General features: G+C 35.6%; 2 protein-coding genes across 6 annotated transcripts; one reads left to right on the top strand and one right to left on the bottom strand.

Moving 5' to 3' along the window:
• Nucleotides 1-644: 644 nt before the first annotated feature.
• Nucleotides 645-7726, bottom strand: crybb1 (crystallin, beta B1). The gene is made up of 5 exons (XM_042509437.1): nucleotides 7604-7726; nucleotides 5582-5700; nucleotides 5317-5449; nucleotides 3659-3801; nucleotides 645-932 (listed from the first exon to the last, which is right to left on the bottom strand). Exons 1-5 carry the CDS (start codon nucleotides 7724-7726, stop codon nucleotides 755-757), a joined length of 696 nt encoding a protein of 231 aa, XP_042365371.1. The 3' UTR covers nucleotides 645-754.
• Nucleotides 7727-12112: 4386 nt separating this feature from the next.
• cryba4 (crystallin, beta A4) lies at nucleotides 12113-19102 on the top strand. Of its 5 annotated transcripts, none has more exons than XM_042509559.1 (8): nucleotides 12113-12181; nucleotides 13990-14106; nucleotides 15299-15519; nucleotides 16042-16085; nucleotides 17164-17282; nucleotides 17397-17538; nucleotides 18529-18671; nucleotides 18840-19102. In XM_042509559.1, exons 4-8 carry the CDS (start codon nucleotides 16047-16049, stop codon nucleotides 18985-18987), a joined length of 591 nt encoding a protein of 196 aa, XP_042365493.1. In that variant the 5' UTR covers nucleotides 12113-12181; nucleotides 13990-14106; nucleotides 15299-15519; nucleotides 16042-16046; the 3' UTR covers nucleotides 18988-19102. The 5 variants fall into 5 exon arrangements, with proteins under 5 accessions (XP_042365493.1, XP_042365495.1, XP_042365496.1 ...); XM_042509561.1 differs by having other exon boundaries at nucleotides 12151-12199; XM_042509562.1 differs by lacking the exon at nucleotides 12113-12181 and adding an exon at nucleotides 12907-12948 and having other exon boundaries at nucleotides 15353-15519.
• Nucleotides 19103-20323: the final 1221 nt, after the last annotated feature.

Below are 20323 nucleotides of genomic sequence, written 5' to 3'. Positions count from 1 at the left end.
TCTTTTTTATATGAATATATGGCTCTGTGCAGCAACCCTAATCATGTGTGGGATATCATAATTTAATCACCAACCACAAAAAACAGTTATATACTGCATGTTTCTGTATCTTTAGTTTAAAAGCAATGGGATAGATATCCCCAAAACTATCCTTATTCACCTAAAGAGTCTGTAATACTGTATTGACCATATGCTATAAATGTCAGTTTTCTTATATATTATACAAAAAATACATATAAATACATATACATATAAATATAAATGAAAAAATCGGTTAATGTGTAATTATTTTAGGTTAAAAAGAACATTTTGCTATATTAATTATGTTCAACCAAAGAAAATGTAAAAATAGCTATAAAACCTGGAATATAAAAATAAAAACTTTTAAATATGAGGTAAACATAAAACCAACTACACATCATTAATTCATAGAGAATTTTATCAAAAAATTGAAATTGTTGTTGTTGTTGTTGTTGTTGTTGTTTTTTTTTCCTGTAGAGACAATAAAGGCGATCCAGCCAGGGAGGTTTCAGGTTTTTCACAACATGTTTATTTTTTTAGCACCATAAAAAGTCAGTGAATGTTGTCCTGTGTGTTTGCTCTCATTCTGTCTTTCCTTTGGGATGGAGCGATGATGGTGGAGATTTAGGAAAGGATTGGAGAAAAAGGGGAGGGGTGTGGGGGGCATTTGGAGAAATAAAAAGCTGAGAGGGCTGCATGGCTACGACAGCACCAGACGGCCAGCGGGCGTCGCTCACTTGCTGGCGGAGGTGAAGGTGAAGCATCCTCTCTGGTGGAACTGCATGTCCCTGATACGACGCATGGACTGGATCTGGGGCTGGAAGGCGCAGAAGTCGTTGTAGTGTCTGTAATCACCGCACTCAAACAGGTACTGGTAGCCTCTGTATCCAGGGTACTGGTATCCAACCCAGCTGTGGGAGACATGGAGAACGTGGACGGTTAATGCTGAGTGTCACTTCACTCTCATAGTTCAGAGTCACTTTATTTTGTGAATTTAAGCTGTTTCTGTGGTGGCATTTTTTGGTATCTCTTTAAACTTTAACACACAATTTCTCTATTCCTCTCACACTATAGGATTTATTGAGACTAGAGGCCATTTAAAATGTTCTAATTGTCGTTGTTGAGGTTCTAGGAGTCCCTAAAATGGTTCTAGTGATAACTGTGGAAGTTGAGTGGTCATCGAGTAAGTTTAAGTGATGTTTCAGAGGGTTCAAGAGGTCCAGGTGGTTAAGTGGGCATTTCAGGTGTTCTAAGGGTCTTGCAAAAGGTTCTGGTTGTCATTGATGAGGTTCTAGGAGTCCCTAAAGTTGTTCTATTGAACACGGAGGAAGTTTGAGTAGACAGGTGGGGAGTTCTAGTGGTCCTTCAGAAGGTTCATGAGGTTCAGGTGGTTTGATAATCATTTAAGAGGCCCTAAGGGTGTTGGAAAAGGTTCTAGTTGTCATTGATGAGGTTCTATGAGCCCCTAAGGTGGTTCTAGTGATCAATGACGAAGTTCTAATAATCACTGAGGACGTTCTAACAGTCCCTGATGAAGTTCTAGTGGTACTTCAGAAAGTTCAAGAGGTCCAAGTGGTTGAAGAGTCATTAAAGAGGTTCTAGTTGTTGAGGTTCTATGAGCGCCTACAGTGGCTCTAGTGATGTTTGAAGACATTCTTGTGACCATTGAGGATGTTTGCATTGTCAATGAGGAAGTTCTAGTAGTCTTTCAAAAGGTTCAAGAGGTCCAGTTGGTTTAATAGTCATTTTAGATGCTCTAATGGTCTTGTAAGAGGTTCTATTTATCATTAATAAGGTTCTACAAGCCCCTACAGTGGTTCTAGTGATCACTGAGAAAGTTCTAGTGGTAACTGATGAAGTTCTACTGGTACTTCAAGGAGTTCAAGAGGTCCAGGTGGGGTTTCATGGTCATTTAAGAGGCTGAAATGGTCTAATACGAGGTTCTACTTGTCATTGATGAGGTCCTAGGAGTCCCAGAAGTGGTTCTAGTTATATTTGAAGAGGTTCTAGTGATCACTGAGGAAGTTCTAGTGGTACTTTGGGCAGTTCAAGAGGTCCAGGTGGTTTGATGATCATTTAAGAGGCTCTGAGAGTCTTGGCAGAGGTTCCAGTTGTCATTGATGAGGTTCTGTGAGCCCCTACAGAGGTTCTAATTATTTTTGAGGAAGTTCTAGTGGTACTTCAGAAACTTCAAGGGGTCCAGGTGGTTAATAGTCATTTAAAAGGCTCTAATGGTTTTGTAAAAGGTTCTTGTTAAAATTGATGAATTGATGATTCCAAAAAGTTGTTCTAGTGATCACTGAGGAAGTTGTAATGGTCACTGAAGAGGTTCCAGTGGTGCTTCACAAGGTTCAAGAAGTCCAGGTGGTTTAATTGTCATAAAGAGGCTCTGAGGGTCTTTTAAGAGATTCTAATTGTCATTGATGAGGTTCTATGAGTCCGTAAAATGGTTCCAGTGATAACTGAGGAAGCTCGAGTGGTCATTGAGTAAGTTTTAGTAGTTTTTTAGAAGGTTCAAGAAGTCCAAGTGGTTTAGTGGCCATTTGGGGGGGTCTAGGGTCTTTTAAGAAGTTCTCATTGTCACTGATGAGGTTCTAGTGGTCATTTAAGAAAGTCTTGTTGTAATGGGAAGGTCCCAGTTGTCCTGTAAGGTGTTCTCAGGGTAATCGGATGAGGTCATCTTGGTCATCGAAGAGGTTTGATGGGTCTTTAAGAGGTTCTAGTCACTGAGAAGGTCCCAAGAGTCCTTCAGACGGTTCAAAAAAGTCCAGGTGGTTTATTGGTCATTGAGGGGGCTCTATGGGTCTTTCAAGAGATTCTAGTTGTAAATTATGAAATTGTAAGAGTCCCTAAAGAAGTTCTAGTGGCCTTTCGGGAGGTTCAAAAAGTCAAGAGGGGTTTCACTGTTATTAAGAAGGTTCTAGAGGTCACGAGGGTCATTATTGAGGTTCTAGAGATCCTAAGAACTTCTAGTTGTCCTTTGGGAGGTTCAAGCGGTGGTGTAAGATGTAGCAGTAACTTATAATGTTCTAGAGATTTGATGGGTCTTTAAGGAGTTCTAGTGGCCATTAATATGTTTTTAGTGGTCATTGAGAGGTTCCAGGAGTCTTGTAAAGGGTTCTTGTGGTACTAGTGGACCTTTGGGAGATTTTAGAGATCCTCTAGATGCCTGAATACCACCACCATCATCCAGACACCAAATGTGGGAATATCTTGAGCTCCACACGTTTGTAGGGTGTGTGACAGGAAGTTGTTCTGGAGATTTGTGGTGGAATGCTTGTGTATTTCACTGTGAAACTTGTAAGTCATAAAAATATGCGAGGAAAATTTCCTGTCTAAAAATACACATTCATCTACAAACAAAACACCACGCACTCGGCTTTCACAAGCTTTCCTTGTGATGACACATACCATCCTACTTTTTTATGAACAACCACATTGTAGTGGAACTCGGGAGGCCTGCAGCTTCCTCTGCAGCTACGTCCAGAACAATGTGCACACTGCAGAGCCTCCGCTGCGGTTATATATGGAACATGAGCAAATGCATTTACTCTCAGGCTGCATAAAGGAGTCTTTTCTCATTGTCACCCAGCTTAAAAACACACAATTTATTCATTCATTTATTGTGTCTACTCACGCTCCTCCGGGGACTCTCACGCTGCCCACTCTGTCACAGAAGCCATGCGCCCAGAGGGTGGGCACATCATCCTCCTGGATCTCCATCTTGTTGCCCTTGAAGTCGGAGAGCTCATACAGGCAGATCTTGTGCTCCATGCTGTCCTGCAGGGAGGAAAATTTAGAGTTAGTCTTTATATTATGTGAATGAGTTTTATTTTTGTCATCACGCTGCAGCTCTGAGGATGGCAGTAGTGTTGCTCTGTCACTTATCCGCAGTGAAAATATATCAGCATCTGTTGGATGGATTACTATGAAAGTCTTTTGTTGCATCAAGCATTTTATATATAATATTTATAATATTTATTGTTATTTTTGATTTTATTTTATTAAATTATATTTTTATTTCTCACACTGCACTCTAACTTTTATTCTTGTATTTTATACCTGTCTTGGTCTTGTTTTTAATTTTATTTTTATTCTTTAGCTCTTTAATGGCGTTATGTGTTTCTTTTGCATTTTGTCTTGATGCTTTTAATGGTTTATGTGTAGAGCTCTTTAATTTGCCTTGTTGAGGAAATGTGCTACATAAATGTATTTGCCTTGTCTTCCAAAACTTAAGACTGCAATCTGAGATTAAATAGACAGCAATAAACATAATTATAGCATTTCCAATTAAATATAAAAGACTACTTAAGTCTGAGCCATACAAACTTTTCTGAAAAATCAATTATAGTATTAGTAGATTTTCAATGCAAAAAAAATGTTGCTTTTCTTTGCCATTAATGACAGTATTTTTTTTTTTTTTTAAATTATTATTATTTTTGGACATCGGCCGGACAAAACCAGACATCTGAAAATATCAGCTTGGGCTCTGAGAATTATAAAAAGCAATTCTTTATTATTATCATTATATTATTATTTTTTTTATTATTACTTTTTAAAAATAATTTTCTGACAGTTTTGGATCCATAAAATAGCTATAAATGAAAAATAATTGTTAGTTGCTGCCTTAGTTTTCTCCCTTCTCATGTAACAAGTTAAATTTCATATAAACATTACACTGTGTGTTTTTTTTTGTGTAAATATTCTTACTAAACTCTGAGCCCTTCACCACAGGATATCTCTCGCCAGCTAAAGGTAGTATTTGCTAATGCCTTCATACATCTGTGTAAGACCAGTGACAACATTTGCCCATGTTATTAAAGCTTTTAGGTTTTAAAATTCAGAGATTCAAATTACATCTTCTCAAATTCAGTCAACTTAGAATTTTAAGGCAGGATGGAAACTAACTTTTTAAGGTGATACAACTACTTTCATTCTTTCTGTTTTTGCTTTGAACCATTAAACATTACTTGTCTTATCCAATTCAATAAAAAAAATTAAAGGCAACATGAAGACTAACTTTTTGTTTAGTTGAAACAACTTGTTTGTTTTGAATTATTACAAATTAATGTCAACTTGTCTTCTCAAATTCAATCAACTTAAAAATTTAAAGTGACACAGAAACTAACAATTTTAAGGTGAAACGACTAGTTTCTTTCTAGTTATGTACAAATCAACTTGTCTCCTCAAATTCAGTCAACTCAGAGAAAAGCAGCATGGACACTAACTTTTTTCTTTACGTTAAATCAGCTATTTTTTTTTTAAGTGTGTATAAGATAATATATCCAGTCGTACCATGCGGATGGGCCTGAGGGACATGAGGCAGTCGCTGCGGTAGGAGTTGCTCCAGGTATCCCAGCGAGGATACTCTCCCTTCTCCAGGATGAACATCTCCCCACGGAAGTTAGTCTGCTCAAAGGCAACAAAGCTGGAAGAGGGGGTCCGCCAGGCACAGGGGGGGCACAAGAGGTTGGACAGGACAGGAGAGAAGAATTAGAGGAGAGATGACAGTGAAATCAATTTACACGTCATATACACAGAGGGTCATGTGTCCACTTACGGGCCGCACTCCACAATGATACTACGCACTCTATCGATGCCACGGTCACACACGTTCATACACTCATTCTGGATCTCGATCATCCTGCCCTGGAAGTTCTCCTGGTCGAACAGCATGATCTGCACAGAGGAGACAGAACCAGTTACACCATGTCCCTGCAGCGTCCTCTTTGAGTCCCACAATAATATTATAAATCTATAAAACCAGAGGAAACTGTGTCTTGGCCTCATAAAACCAGACTAAAAGTCTAAATAAAGCATGAACTCAGTTCCCTCAATTCTAAACTTCTTTGCAGACGATGCAAATCTATTTTGCTATAAAAATTTTTTTCAAAAATCAAACTTTTAAAACTTCTGTATGCTACTGAAAGGGAGTTGGATATTCTCCTCTTGATTTGGACAACTTTAAACCTTTAAAACACGTCACAAATTTTGTTTGAAAAACGTGGGAGAAAAGACAATGAGCAACAAGAAACTGGAAGAAATTTTTTTTTTAAGCGAGTAAAATATGTCCATTTTTTTATTTTATTTTATTTTATTTTATTTTATTTTATTTTATTTTATTTTTTTTATTGTTTTATTTTTCTATTGTTAAAGTCATGCAGATTGAGTGGAGTGAGTGCATCGAGCACTACAGATATTTGACCCTTTGTAACGTTGCTCTGTGTTCAGATTATATTAGAATAAAAAAAAGAGTGAGAATTGTTAAAAATTACCTAAAAAGAGCAAAATCTAATAAATTATTGGATTTTCAATTCAATATGCCTGTCGAATTTCTTTGCAATGTCTGAGAAACATGAATTTAGTAATGTAAACCCTTTGAAGCCAATTGGATTGATTTTTCTTAAAAAAGTGTGGAGTGAGCGACAGAAGAGGACATGACCCAAAAATTTAGAAGGAAATCATCTGAAAATTTGTGAAATAAATAAATAAATAAAAGGAAAGAAATTTAAAAAAAGGGAAATTGCCTGCAAATAAATGCTTAAAAATTATAAGAATTTTGTAGGCAATATAATTTTAAAGAGCTCACAACAATTTGCTCTGGGTTCAACGGTTTCAATACTTTCAAAAGGCATCTGATGCAGCATAATTAAAGTGATTTCACTCCAGGTTTCAAAGAGTTAACTGCGTTCATTTCAAAAACGTGCAAATAAAACCATCTGCTGGACAGGAAGATTCACTGTAAAACCTAATAAATTGATTTTACTTAATACATTTTAAAAACTGACTGCCTTGAAAAAGGAAGGTAAATATAACTGTAAATCTTAATTTATCTTTACGTTACATCTAATTGATATATATTTACTTGACATTTAACTGTATTTATTTAATTTTTTGAAGCTGTTGCAACTTAAAAATGACAGTTGAAATTTCAATGCTTTTTCTTAGTGTTGGCAACTTCAGTAAACTAAGTTCGTCTGACTTAACTTAAACATGACAAAGAGGATTTTGCCTTTGATGAAGTTAGGAGATCTGCTACTTGTTTGTTTGTTTGTTTGTTTAAGAACACAAATACACAAATATCTTTGACCAGTTTGCAACCAGCGAAATACACATCATCATTTTTAGGCTGCAACAACTTCACAAAATCATGTAAATTTGACCAAATTTTGAGTAAACATAACAACCAAATGTAAAGGAAACATCGATTAAGATTGATTGTTTTATCTAATTGATTTCCTGGATTTGATTTGATTTATTAATTATTTTTAAATAAAACCACTTTGTTAGGTTTAACATTGTATGTTGTCTTTGTAATTAGTAACTTGATCATTACAAAGAATAAACTTAATTTTCTGAAGTTGCTAAAACTTAGACAGATGGATTTAAATAAACTTGTCATTTTTTAAGGCTGCAACAACTTCACAAAATTATGCAAATACGACTGAATTTTTCAAAGCAATTTCTAGTTTTTTTTAAAAAGTAAAATCAACTTCTCAGGTTTTACAGTGTATATTTTATTTATAATTTTGGTGCCTTTAAATAAAACCGTCTGTGTATTAAAAAAAGGTGTCGGACTCACTCTGAAGGATCCCATGCCAGGCTCTCCGGTCTTGGTGGCCTTGCTGGAGGCAGCAGGAGCTGGGGCTCCCTTGTCCTTGGCATCGGTGCCCTGGCTGGAGGCGGACTTGGCAGTCTGAGACATGGTGAGGGGCTTCAGGAGAGTCTGGGGGAGACCAGAAATAGAGGTGTAAATGGACGTGACAGGGCTGCGGTGTTGACACTGTCAGAGGGCTGAGGTGGTGTGTGGGTTTTATGAGGGAGGCTCATTTGGGGCTCCCCAGGCGGAGGGCGCTTTGGCCGGGTGTGAGGGCAGGGTGTGGGCCCCTGGCTCTGGCTCTGGGTGTGTGCGGATGTTCTGTTGTGTCTGTGTGTCCTTACCTGCGTTAGTCTAGCTTGCAGTGCCGTGTGGGAGGCTGGCTCGTGCTGGTGCCTTCAACGCTCGACCCGAGCTTTTATACTCTGGCAAAGGCCAAACGTAGAGGCTCACAGCACAATAGAAAGCCTCTCGTCATCACAGTTGGCCCGAGCCAAAGCCACCGGGTCATCGCATAGCCTGGAAACGCCGCCGGCCCCTCTGGCCTGCCTGTGTAAGCGTTTTGCTGTCAAAGGAAAGCCCTGACCGAGGCGTTTTCGCCCGTGCGTTGGTGTGGCAGGGCTGTAAGCTATAGTCGCATGTAGAGAGGAGGAATGCAAAGGTTCAGAGGGCACAAAGAGGTAAATCCCTCCTCTCTAACACCTACAGACGTCCAACATGTTCTCTGGAAACAAAGATTTTAACCCTTTGAAACTTGAGCAAATTCATTTCTCTGGTGATTAGAAAGACATAAGAAAAATGTGCAAGAAAATAAATGGAAAACATCAAGAACAGGAAATGACCTGATAGCTTCATTCAGACGCCTCACACAAACTATTTAACCGTTTAAAAACATGAGTAAATTGGTTTAATTTCATTTAAAAATATGGGGAAAAGGTAATGAGAAACATGGCAGGAAATGTGTCCCACAAATCTAAAAAATTTTTTTTTTTTTAAATTGTAGGGGTGACAAAAAATTAACTTAAAAGTTTGTTCAGAAAAAAAGAAGAAACTAAAATAATATATAAAATATATAATAATAACAATAATAATAATAATAATTGTGAAAGTGTCCAGAACTCAATGTTTATAATTATTATAACTATATATTTAAAATGATTTTACATTAAAAAAGATTAAAGAAGTGGAAAGAAATTGCTGCAACAAGATTTTGTCCCCGTGAGTCCCCACAGATGAGGGATCTCACAAATATCAGGTGTTTAACAGAGGGGCCAAAAACATACAACTGAGGGCTCTGAGCTCCCTGAGGGACACTCGGTTTGCAAAACCGACACCAGACACCCTCTCGCATCAGTGAGGCTCACCGAGCGTTCGACTAACTCGAGTGTGAAACCATCCCAACAATATTTGACGCGCAGAGCGAAGCAGTGACGTATAAAGAGCGAGGAAGTCTGCGTCGGGTGACAGGAAGAGGAGGTGGTCAAACAAACACAGACTTACACTCATTACACCGCTGTTTGTGTCCCGTGTGACACAAAAAGTCAATTCTGTTTTTACAAAACTTACATCCATCACTCACGCACTCACGTACCAATTTTATTCTTTAACTATTTTGATTTTTGTGTCCCTATTAGAAATAACAAAAACAAAAATACATTACTTTTTTCACATTTTTCTTTCTCTCTTCGTCAAACTGTCAGAGAGCGAGTGAGCGTATTTCCAAAAACATCCTCTAAAACGAGCTAATGCTGCATAACATAGTATTCAGATGCTAAATTTTAGCACAGCTACAAACAGTCACATCTATCTTAAGTTATACTAACCTTTTGAATGAAGAAGCCAATTTGCAGCAAAGGAAGAAATGACCCAAAAATTTGCAAGAAATAATCAATAAATTAAAAAGTGCAAGACCATTATAGGAAAAAATAAATATATGAAAAAAAAAGGTTTTAAAAAAAGAAATTACCTTAAAAATGCTTGAAAATTATAATAAGCTTGTACAAAGTTGTCTTTTTCCTATGTCTTTGAAAGAAATAGGTTCAAAGGTGTAAATACTTGTAAAAGAAGTTTGAACACAAAAGTGAAGTTGCTCCAGGTTTCAAAGGGTTAACCACGTCGAAAATACTTGTCGTATCAGAACAAGTCAGAGTGAGACTCGAGACTCAAAAGACTCGAGCGTATGAGCTGAGCAAGTGTGAGTTTTATTGCTTAATTCTTTAACATCTGGATCGACATCGTTGTTGTTTACCTGGCGCTGATAATTAGATATGATCAAAAAATGAGGGAAAAACATCAAAAAAATGATGTTTATAATTCTTTTAACTATTTATTTAAAATTATGATACTGAAAAAATCCATTTTAATTTTTAAGCACTTTCTTGAGGCAATTTTCTTTTTTTTTTCTCCTTTTTGGCTGATTTTAAGATAATTTGCTTTCAACTTTTTATTAATTTCTTAGTTGATCTTTGCCGTCTTCCCTCGGCTCTGAATAAGATCAAGATTAAAGGGTTAAAAAGGGTTTCATTTGTAGGAGAAAGTTACGTAATTTTATCATGATTATAATTTTTTTATTATTACTGTTTTGTCAGACATATTTCTTGTGCTTTTTTCTTCAGACTGTAAATGGCAAAAGGGAGGTATATGCCGATTAATAAGTACTTTCTGGGCAGTAATATTTCCATTTAGTGAGTACTTAGTAGTGTTGAAGATCGACATGAAAAATACGATAAGTATGCAACTTTACTGTGAACATCTCATCTGCGCTAAATGTGTTGTCTTTTTGTTGAATAAATGAAAGGTTAAACATTAAATTAAATTAAATTAAATTAAATTAAATTAAATTAAATTAAATTAAATTAAATTAAATTAAATTAAATATTGAGGCACTGTGTGAATTTCAGCAGCATCCGTCTGGTGTGCATAAAGTCGTTTTTTTTTCCTCGTTGGTTTTTGGGGGTGAAATAAAGGTTGCTGTAGGAGATGATTTTTGGATTACAGCCTGGATTATGTCGGGATTATGTCACCTCAGATGTGATGATCTCCTCCATGGAAGCTGGATTAAACTGTGTTTGATACGTGCAGATTAGGTGTGAACTGATCCTGCTGTGTAATCTGTGTGTCATAAATCAGGGCCGCAGATCAAACCTTAATACTGTTTTTGGCAGACGGGCAAAAAGTTCCCGCCAAAAGTAATCTTGCTCAGTTTTTCTCTCCGGTAGATACATAGAAAAGATCCAGATTTTAATCAAAATTTTGCCAATTTTAGATGATTACATGTAGCAAAAATTTTACATTTAACTCATATCTCAAATATTTGGATATATTAGGCTTTGACATGCACACAGTACTCAGTATTCACTGTTAGTTTTGGTCTTTTTTTTGATGGAAGACTCATGTTTACATTTGTATTTTTATAAAATCCACACTTACAAGTCTATAAAATAAAATAAAATAAAATAAAATAAAAAAATAAAATAAAATAAAATAGAGGAGATAAAAAAGTAAAAAATAATTATTAAAATCTTAAAAGTCACAGTGTGGTGACTTCAGCGACTTCAGACTTCAGTGGTCAACATGATCCAGAGATAAAGACGCCCGTGAAAGCGATTGACCCCGTGACCTTTGGTCCTCTTACACACTGACGTAAAATTCAATAATAATAATCCCAAATGGAAGAAACGTATTGATTTTTGACTCCCTCTGACTCTCCATAAACCCGGCCTTTAATGTTTTAGGAACAATTGCTCTTTTGATGACGACCCGTCATGTCTGTGAGACGTGAAATCTGATATTTTTATTTATAAGCACTCTTTTCAGGTAATTTATCCATATCTTTCTTTTTTTCTTTACTTTTTATTTGCTTTTTGGAGTAATTTCTTATCGAGTTTGTCATTGCCCTTTTTTCCTGTGTTTTTGACAGAAATTGTTCAAATCTGCTTAAGTTTTAAAGGGTTAATAAATCTCGCAAAAGGAAAAACAAATTTAAAGGCTAATTTAATTTAATGTATTTTGAGATCTTTTATTAATTAAAAGTAACATGTGTCGCAGTTTAGAAATACTGAAAAGTAAAAGTAGTCATCATGGAGAATTTCAAAAAAGTATAGATTATATTACTGAAATAAAACTATTGATGGATTTATTTGCACATTGCTACAATCTATTTATTTTTATGCAGTTTGTTGTTTAATATTTCTTTAGATTTATATTTATTTATTTTTAAAACTTATTTCCAAATTTTTCATATCCATGTGCTCTAAAATTATGTTTTTAATTTTGTATATTTTTATATTTATAATATAAATATAAATATTCTATAAATTTACATTTTACTTATTTATGTTGCCATTTTTCATCACGAGAGCCTTTAAAACAATCAAATCCACGAGATTCATGAACAAAAACATGCAGATAAGAATCTAACTAAACCTCCCAAACTGCAGGCGCCTCTGTGCTCTGCAGCAGAGCCTGATCAGCCCTGCAGGTGCAGCTCGTCAGGTGACGCAGCACACCTGAGCAGAGCTGCAGGAGAGAGAGAAGGGCCGACGTCACAGGACACGCACAGAGGTAACAGTGTAACACAAAGTACGTCAAATTTAACCCTTAAGGCCCACTTTAATATTATATTTATGTTTAACATTATTTGCATGGCTCTGCACATAAAACGTGCTTTACAGAATCAAGCTACAAAAATCATTATTCTAATTATTATATATTAAGATTTTATTTTATTTTATTTTATTTTATTTTATTTTATTTTATTTTATTTTATTTATTTATTTATTTACCAAAATCAGTCCTAATCATAAATACTAAATATTCATTCATTTTCAGAATTTCAGACGTTTAAATGTCAGCTTTTTGTCATTATGTTTTTAGATAAAAAAAAAACCAACAACAACACAAAAATGAATATTTTGAATTTACTACATTCTCAGTAGATATTTATGATTATCACAGCATACCATATGTCAATATGTCATCACCTGGAGCAATGAGTACGAAAAAAAAGCTTGTAGGAAAATATTTGAATTTATTTTCTGGTACATTTGACCAGTTTCTTTCTCATTTTTGGGTCATTTCTTCTTTTAGTACTTATTGCCCTATTCTCGTGTTTTGGAAAGAATTAAGCCTATTTGCATACACACACACACACATATATATATATTTATATATAGCAGTGATGAGCGCGTGAGCGGCTCTCCAAAGTTGTAATTCCGAGTGGAAAATTCGGAAATGTCGAAGATACCCGAGTTGCCGAGTTGTGACGTTTGCGTGACGTTTCCGGGCAGCAGAAATGGCGGAAATCGTGGAAACAGCGTCAACAACTGACGGTAAAAATGATTTATTTGGTCATTTTGTTCTTCGTAGCTCTCATTTACTTTTAGTATTTGCACATTTTAGTTTATGCATCTATGAGCTGCAGCAAGCGAACAATATATAAAACTATAACGTATAAACATAGAATTGAAGTGGAAACAGCTTTCAGACTCATTTTTAAATGATCTCAGTATTAAAAAGGCACAAATCTTCTCTGTAGCTTCATGTTGTTCCCACTTTACCGCCTCAAAGCTCATCAACGCAACGAGGCTCCTTTCAAAACGTGGGAGGACAATGAGTGCCAAAACCTGAAAGACCCAAAAACAGCAAGAAATTAGCAAAATGTACCAGAAAATGACCTGAAAGTTAGTAAAATAAATAAATAAAAGGGAAAAAGGAAATGACCTACAAAAAGGGGCTGAAGAAATTATAATAATTCTCACATAATTTTAAATATGTAATCATGAAAAAGCTATAAAAAATAGTATTTCTCATAGATATTTTTTTTTTCCGTAGACATTTTTCTCTTGCAACATATGTAAAAGCCTTCTGTGATTTTTCTTGTTTTTTTTTAAATTTATTTATTGTTTTTACTTTGTAGTAAAAAGAAGAAATGACCACAAAATTAGCAAGAAATTAGTTAAATGTACCACAAAATTACCTGACTATTAGTACAAAAATTAAATCAAATAAAAATGTAAAAAAGGGAAAAATAACTGCAAAATTCTAACAATTCTCTAACCTAATTTGAAATATATAATCATAAAAATAGACGATAAATATAGTTTTTAACCTAGCTTTTTTTAATTCTTTCATCAGACATTTTCCCCCAAGCTTGTTTAAAATAATTTTCGGACTCTACATATTTGGTGCAATTTGTATAACATTTAGTACTTCCTTTTTTTCTGTTTTTGTTTGTTTCTTTCTTTTTTCACATTTTTGCTCATTTTCAAGTAATTTCTTGTAGCTTTTTACTTATTTTTTTTTTTTTTTTGCCATTTTTTGGCCAATTTCTTGCTAAGTTGCCTTTTGCTTACTTTCCATATTTTCTAAAGAAATCAAGGAATCAAAGGGTTAAATTCCTTCGAGCTGACAGGAGTTAAAGCCGTTGTTTGGAGAGTCGTCCTGCCCGTTCAGTGCCTCTGCTCTCCTGTTTACAAGTGGTTGATTATGTAAGACACACACACACACACACACACACACACACACACACACACACACACGAAGCAGGAGATAACGTGGACTAACAAACCACAACCTGCTGCTGTTGAAACATTGAGAACTTTTTATCTTTTCAAATGTCAAAAAGCCTTTTGATTGTGTAATATAAGGAACATTTTGTTTTTGCTAAAAGTTCAACTGTATGTTTTAAAGCTCTGTGGTGTTTCGGCGTATCGCAGAGTCATCGGAGGGAGTATTAATGTAAAGTATTACTTCACTGAGCGTCTGGATGAATAGCTTCCTGTTTGTCGGCTTGCACACATGCAGTACACACCATCAGAAATCTCCCTAAAGCTTTAAAACTCGAGCAAATTATTGCAATTTCTATGAAAAACATGGGAAAAAGGCCACGAGCAACTTGGTAAAAAACGTTGCACAAATTGCAAGAAATTTAGAAAATGATTCCTGGAGCATCTTCGCTTTTTTTTCGCTGCTTTCAGACACCTTTTGGAAGCATTTCAACCTTTTAACTCCAAATTTGTGCAATTTCTTTCAAAAAACAGAGAAAAAGGCAACGAAAAACTTAACAAGAAATGTCCTGCAAATTGCAAATAAATAAATAAATAAAGATTCAGATTTTTTTTAAATAAACTATATGGAAAATGTCCAGACAACTATGTATTTAGAATTATCACAATTATATATCTTAAATTATTTTACAACTTTATCATTATATTGGGTAGTTTTTAGGCCATTTCCTCGTTTTATTTATTTATTATTTTATTTTTACCTTCCATTTTTTGTTTTGTTGTTTTGATTCTTTTTTTTCACTAATTGTTTGCTATTTTTTTGGGTCATTAGTTAATAAGTTCCTTATGGCTTTTATCTCATGTTTTTGAAAGAAACCAAGCCAATTTGTTCAAGTTTTAAAGGCTTAAAAAGCCTGGGGAATAAGGAAAATATAGGGATTTTTTTAATTTATAGTTATCATTGTTACATGTTTTGATTATAGATTTGGAGCATTTTTCCAGGTCATTTTTCTTTACTAAAACGTGCTGTGAATACATCACAGGGACATTTTTTCCTCTTTTTTTACATAAAAAATATTCAATAAATCGCGTGAGCGCTCGTCTTCTCTCCGTCCTCCTCCTCGTGTCTTGTGTTTTTTTCTCAGCTCCTCGTCTTGTCTCTCTTATATTCCAGCGTCCACTGCCACAGGGTGATAATGTGGTGTCTGCACTTCTGCGCCGTCCACAGATTAACCGTGCTTTTGTCGGGGGGTACAAAGGGAAAAAAAAGGCCCCTCCCCTGCTGCTGAGCCGGGGCTTTCAGCATGGCCCCCTGCCAGGGGAGGCTTTAAAAGGGTGGGGGCGCGTGGCTCCTCTCACTCTCACGGCAGGACAAACCAAGGGCATCAAAGCAAGGTGAGTCCCCTGTCCCTCGCCCAGCACTGCACGGGACGGCTCCGCAGCAGCCAGGACGGCACGCCGCGGCCCCCCATCCACCATCCACACACTCAAATCCCCCAAACACAGGGGCCGAGCGGGCTCCGGGGCCCCCCCGGGCCGTCACTGATGGTGGGAAACAGCGGTGGGGAGGAAATGGGCAGAAAATCAGATAAAGAGATAGAAAGGGTGGGAGAGGAGTGGAGATGACGCCTCTGGCATCTCTGACCTTCTTTATTTTTGTGCAGGAGCTAAAAAATAGACTCTGGTGTTTTCCTCTTCATTCGCTCTTTTATGCCGCAGTTAAACGACACTAAAGTTTCAGTGGCTTTCATGACACTTTTTTTTTTTGGCAAGTTTGAACCGCTGATCTGTGCAAACTTTTCTGCCCTGCACAGATAATTAAACGCGTGTTTGTCGAACTTCTCAGACTTTATGTGCACAAAGTCTCTCTCTTGTCTGTTTGTGCTAAAGGTCTTTTTTTTGTCCTCCTCTTCCCAGACAAGATGACTCACCACTGCACCAAGTTCTCCGGCCACTGGAAGGTGAGTCTGCAGACGGAAACGTTCGTTCATGCATCATCTCTCCGGAGGGACCTTTTCCAAATTACCTGTTTGCCCCCTGAGATGCGACCGGCTGTTTCTATTGAGAAACCAGAAATTGATTTGATTTCTTGTGAAAACACGGGGAGAAGGCAATGAACAAGATGTGGCCCAAAAAAATTCCAGAAAATTTGTTAAAAAGTTACCTGAACATAAACTAAAAAAAAAAAAAGAAAAGGACTCAAAAAAGTACTGAAAAAAAAAGTATTTTTTTTATATATATTATTTTTTTCCTTATAATTTTAAAAAGTTTTCTGGTATTTCCCCCCCTTTTTTGGATAATTTTCTAATAATTTTCCCCTTTTAAATTTTTTTTTTGTAATTTTCTTGTCGCTTTTCTTGTCTTGTCAAAAGCAAAGGAAAGGTAAAAAAAAAAAAAAACAAGAAATTATTCCAAAAAAGTGCTAATTTTTTAAGTATATGTGTATTTTATTCCTTTAAAATAAATAAATATTATTAAATATATAATAATAATAATTATATAATTAGCATTTTCCTTTTTTAAAAATCTCCCTCCTTTAATATATATAAATTTATTTCATTTATTTTTTCTGGTCTCTTTTGCAATGTTTGGGACATTTCTTGCCAAGTGGCTCACTGCCTTTTGCCACACGTTTTAAAAAGAAATCAAACAACGTTTTATCAGGATTTTAGGGGTTCAAATGTCTCAGCTGGAGAGGCAGACAATTTATCACCAATTTGCAAAGTCATGGGGAGAATGCAGCAAGCAACTTAACAAAAATGCCCCCAAAAATTTGCTGGAAATTAGTTTAAAAAAAAAGTAACCTGAAAATAAGAGAAAAATGTTTGTTTTTTAAAGTATGTTCTTCTCATAACATAATTTTAAATATATAATTAAAGCAATTATGAAAATAGTTTTCTGGACATTTCTACTCTTTTAAATTTTTTTTTAGTTCCTTCCAATTTGGTCAACTCAATTTAATGTCCTTAAACTGACATGAAATTGTATGTTTTTGTGTGTTTTATGTTGCTTTTAACACGTGTGAATTCCCTCCGTCAGATCATCGTCTTCGACGAGGAGTGCTTCCAGGGCCGCCGCCATGAGTTCACCTCCGAGTGCTGCAACGTTATGGAGTTCGGCTTCGAGACCGTGCGCTCCCTGAGAGTGGAGAGCGGAGCGTGAGTAATCGGATACATGCACACAGAAGAAAAACGGGATATTTTTTACAAAAAAAGTGAATAATTAAAAAAAAAAGAAGAGCGTAATGATGATTTTTGACTGTTTCTCTGCAGCTGGGTGGGTTACGAGCACGCCTCCTACCAGGGACAGCAGTTCGTCCTGGAGAGGGGAGAGTACCCCCAGTGCGACGCCTTCGGAGGCAGCAACGCCTACCACATCGAGAGGCTGACCTCCTTCAGACCTATCGCCTGTGCTGTGAGTTCAGCGTGATGCACCAGTGTCAACATTTTGCACAAACGGCAAATCATTTGCAAAAAACCTGCAGGTGTTTACAGGGCTATTTTAAAATTAATTAATTTTGTAGTATTATATCCATTTTCTATCCCTTCCTCTTTTTCTGCCAATAACAATATAAATATGTTACATATAGTTATATATAGTTTAAGAAAATTCAATCTATATATAAATTTCTAGAGGTGTTTTAAGAAAAGGAAAAAAAACCTGATGGAGAAAGGGTGGATTTAATACGTTTGCACAAATCACAAAAAACACTATTACAAAAGAACAAAACAAACAAAAACACAGTCATCATGATTATCATTAATATTTATATATCATTTAAGAAAATTCACTCTATAATAAAATGGTCAATTATTTTTCAGTAACTGATGGAGAAGTGTTTGGATTTAATAAGTTTGCACTTCTTCCCTCCTCTACGGATACGTCTGTATGTTTGTGTTTGTGTATATATATGTTCATTCTTTCTTTTTTATTATATTTATTATATTAAAACAATACACACAAGATTCACCATGTTGCCAACACAACCACAAAACAAGTTAAAAAAATTTATTAATTAGTATAAATATAGATAAAAAATAAAGTGATTAATTAAATTTAAAAAAAGTTTTAAAAAAAAAAAAAAAAAAAAAAACACAGGCAAAGACACGATTACTAAAAAACAAAACAAACAAAACACAGTTACAATGATCAACATATATAGCTATATATAGTTTATATATGGTAATAAAGTTTAGATAATTTAAGAAAATTCTGCCAAAATAAAAATGGAAGCGGGTCAATTATTTTTTTTAACTGATGGAGAAATGTTTGGATTTATTTTAGTTTGCGCTTCTTTCCACTCATTTTCATATCTTTGGTATGTGTTCATTCTTTCCTTTTTTTATTTTACAAATGAATCTCGATGTATTGATGAATCCGTATATCGTGTTTGTTTTCCTGCAGAACCACAGAGAGTGTCGTATGACTATCTTTGAGCGTGAGAACTTCCTGGGCCGTAAGGGTGAGCTTAGCGACGATTATCCCTCCCTCCAGGCCATGGGCTGGTGCAACAATGAAGTCGGCTCTCTCAAGATCCAGTCTGGAGCGTGAGTGTGCTTCTCCTCCTCTCGCTCTCTCTCTTTTTCCACATTTTTATCGTTTCCTGCGCCAATTTTTTTCTCCGCGGCGGTTTAAAAATAATCCCGGTTTCACAACTTCTTGTTGCAACATTTCATGTGTACGTCCCTCTCTTTCTGCGTGTGATTTCTCAACAGATTTGTGTGCTACCAGTACCCTGGATATCGTGGATACCAGTATATCATGGAGTGTGATCGTCACTGTGGGGAGTTCAAACACTTCAAGGAGTTTGGCTCCCACTGCCAGACCCCTCAGATCCAGTCCATCCGCCGTATTCAGCAGTAACAACCTCATCCTCTCTCCCATGTGACCTCTCACCTTTGACCCCGCTGCCCCCAGTGCTGAATAAACTGTCTTTCTTAAACCTTACCGACTTCCACCGGTGAATCTGCTTTTCTCGCGCGCACACACACCATGTGTGGAGTTATTACACAGTTCATCGCGACGGTGTGCAGAGGTCACCTGGTGTCAGTGTTTCACCAATAAAGGTTGACTTGAAGACAATTTTTAATCAAGATCTGAGTCCATAGTTTATTATAAAACAGCCGAAATGCAGTCTGACTGATGAAAATATTTGCAAACTACACATTTTGTTAAATTTAGGAACCATTGCCACCATGAGCATTTAAATTTTTTTTTTTAATGTTGTTCCAAGAGTTTATTGACAAAGTGGTGAATTATGTATCTAGAGAAAATTCTTAAATATAAATTAAATAACAAATAAATTAATTAATAAAAAATAATTTAAAAAATCAGTGGAATAAAGAAAATAAAAATTCAGGATCTGATTTCCGTTACTTGCAAAAGAAAGATGTCTGTTGGATGATGAATTAGTACAGACTGAAGAACAATAAAGAGTTTCAGCTGTAGTTTTAAGTACATATTCTTATTATTGTTAAATTTAGCAGCTGAAATATTGAGTCAGCTGGCTGAAATTTAATCTATGCATCGTTAAATTCAATTTTCAAGCAAAGATGCCAAAATTTTATCTGGATCTAGTTTTTCAAAATGTGAAAATTTTCATTTAATCTCTTTTTGTAAATATAATATTTTGGGGGTTAAGACTGTTGGTCAGGCAAAGCAAAAAATTTAAAGATGCCACTGCATGCATTTACAAAAAAGGAATCCTGTTATTTCCAAGAGTTTACTGATAAAATGGTGAATTGTTTATCTAAAGAAATTTTTAAATAATAATACAAACAAATAACAGAAACAAACTATTAAAAATCATTTTTAAAAAATCAGTGCAATAAAGAAAATAAAAATTCAATATCTGATTTCTGTGACTTGCAAAGCAAAAAGAATGATGAATTAGTGTAAATCTTTGGAAAATAAACATTGGTTTAATTTTTCGACATTTTTCAAATTTTATTTTTACCGTGAAAATTAGTAAAACTATTTATCAATAATCAAAAAAGATGCAGATTACTTTTCTGTTGAGCAACTCGGGTAAATGCAGCTTTTTTCTATTTCAAGATACAAAACATCCCAGTTCTTTATATTTTGTGTGTGTGTGTGTGTGTGTGTGTGTGTGTGTGTGCAGGCCTGCTGCAGCCTGCAGGCCTGTTCACTGGTTCTCTGCAGTGCATGAGGAGCATTACCAGTGCCGGCCAGTAAACGG

Source organism: Plectropomus leopardus, chromosome 20 (genome assembly GCF_008729295.1).
Source record: "Plectropomus leopardus isolate mb chromosome 20, YSFRI_Pleo_2.0, whole genome shotgun sequence".
In the NCBI taxonomy this organism is placed as follows: domain Eukaryota; kingdom Metazoa; phylum Chordata; class Actinopteri; order Perciformes; family Serranidae; genus Plectropomus; species Plectropomus leopardus.
Note: the sequence above shows the minus strand (reverse complement) of the source record. Positions and strands in the feature narration are given on the sequence as shown.

Coding starts and splice junctions, on each gene's coding strand:
- cryba4 (XM_042509559.1), top strand. CDS start 16,047: ATGACTCACCACTGCACCAAGTTCTCCGGCCACTGGAAG. Junction 16,086..17,163: donor AGTTCTCCGGCCACTGGAAG/GTGAGTCTGCAG, acceptor TCCCTCCGTCAG/ATCATCGTCTTCGACGAGGA. Junction 17,283..17,396: donor CTGAGAGTGGAGAGCGGAGC/GTGAGTAATCGG, acceptor GTTTCTCTGCAG/CTGGGTGGGTTACGAGCACG.
- crybb1 (XM_042509437.1), bottom strand. CDS start 7,726: ATGTCTCAGACTGCCAAGTCCGCCTCCAGCCAGGGCACCGATGCCAAG. Junction 5,701..7,603: donor CTGGCATGGGATCCTTCAGA/GTGAGTCCGACA, acceptor TCCTCTGTGCAG/ATCATGCTGTTCGACCAGGA. Junction 5,450..5,581: donor ATCATTGTGGAGTGCGGCCC/GTAAGTGGACAC, acceptor CCCCTCTTCCAG/CTTTGTTGCCTTTGAGCAGA.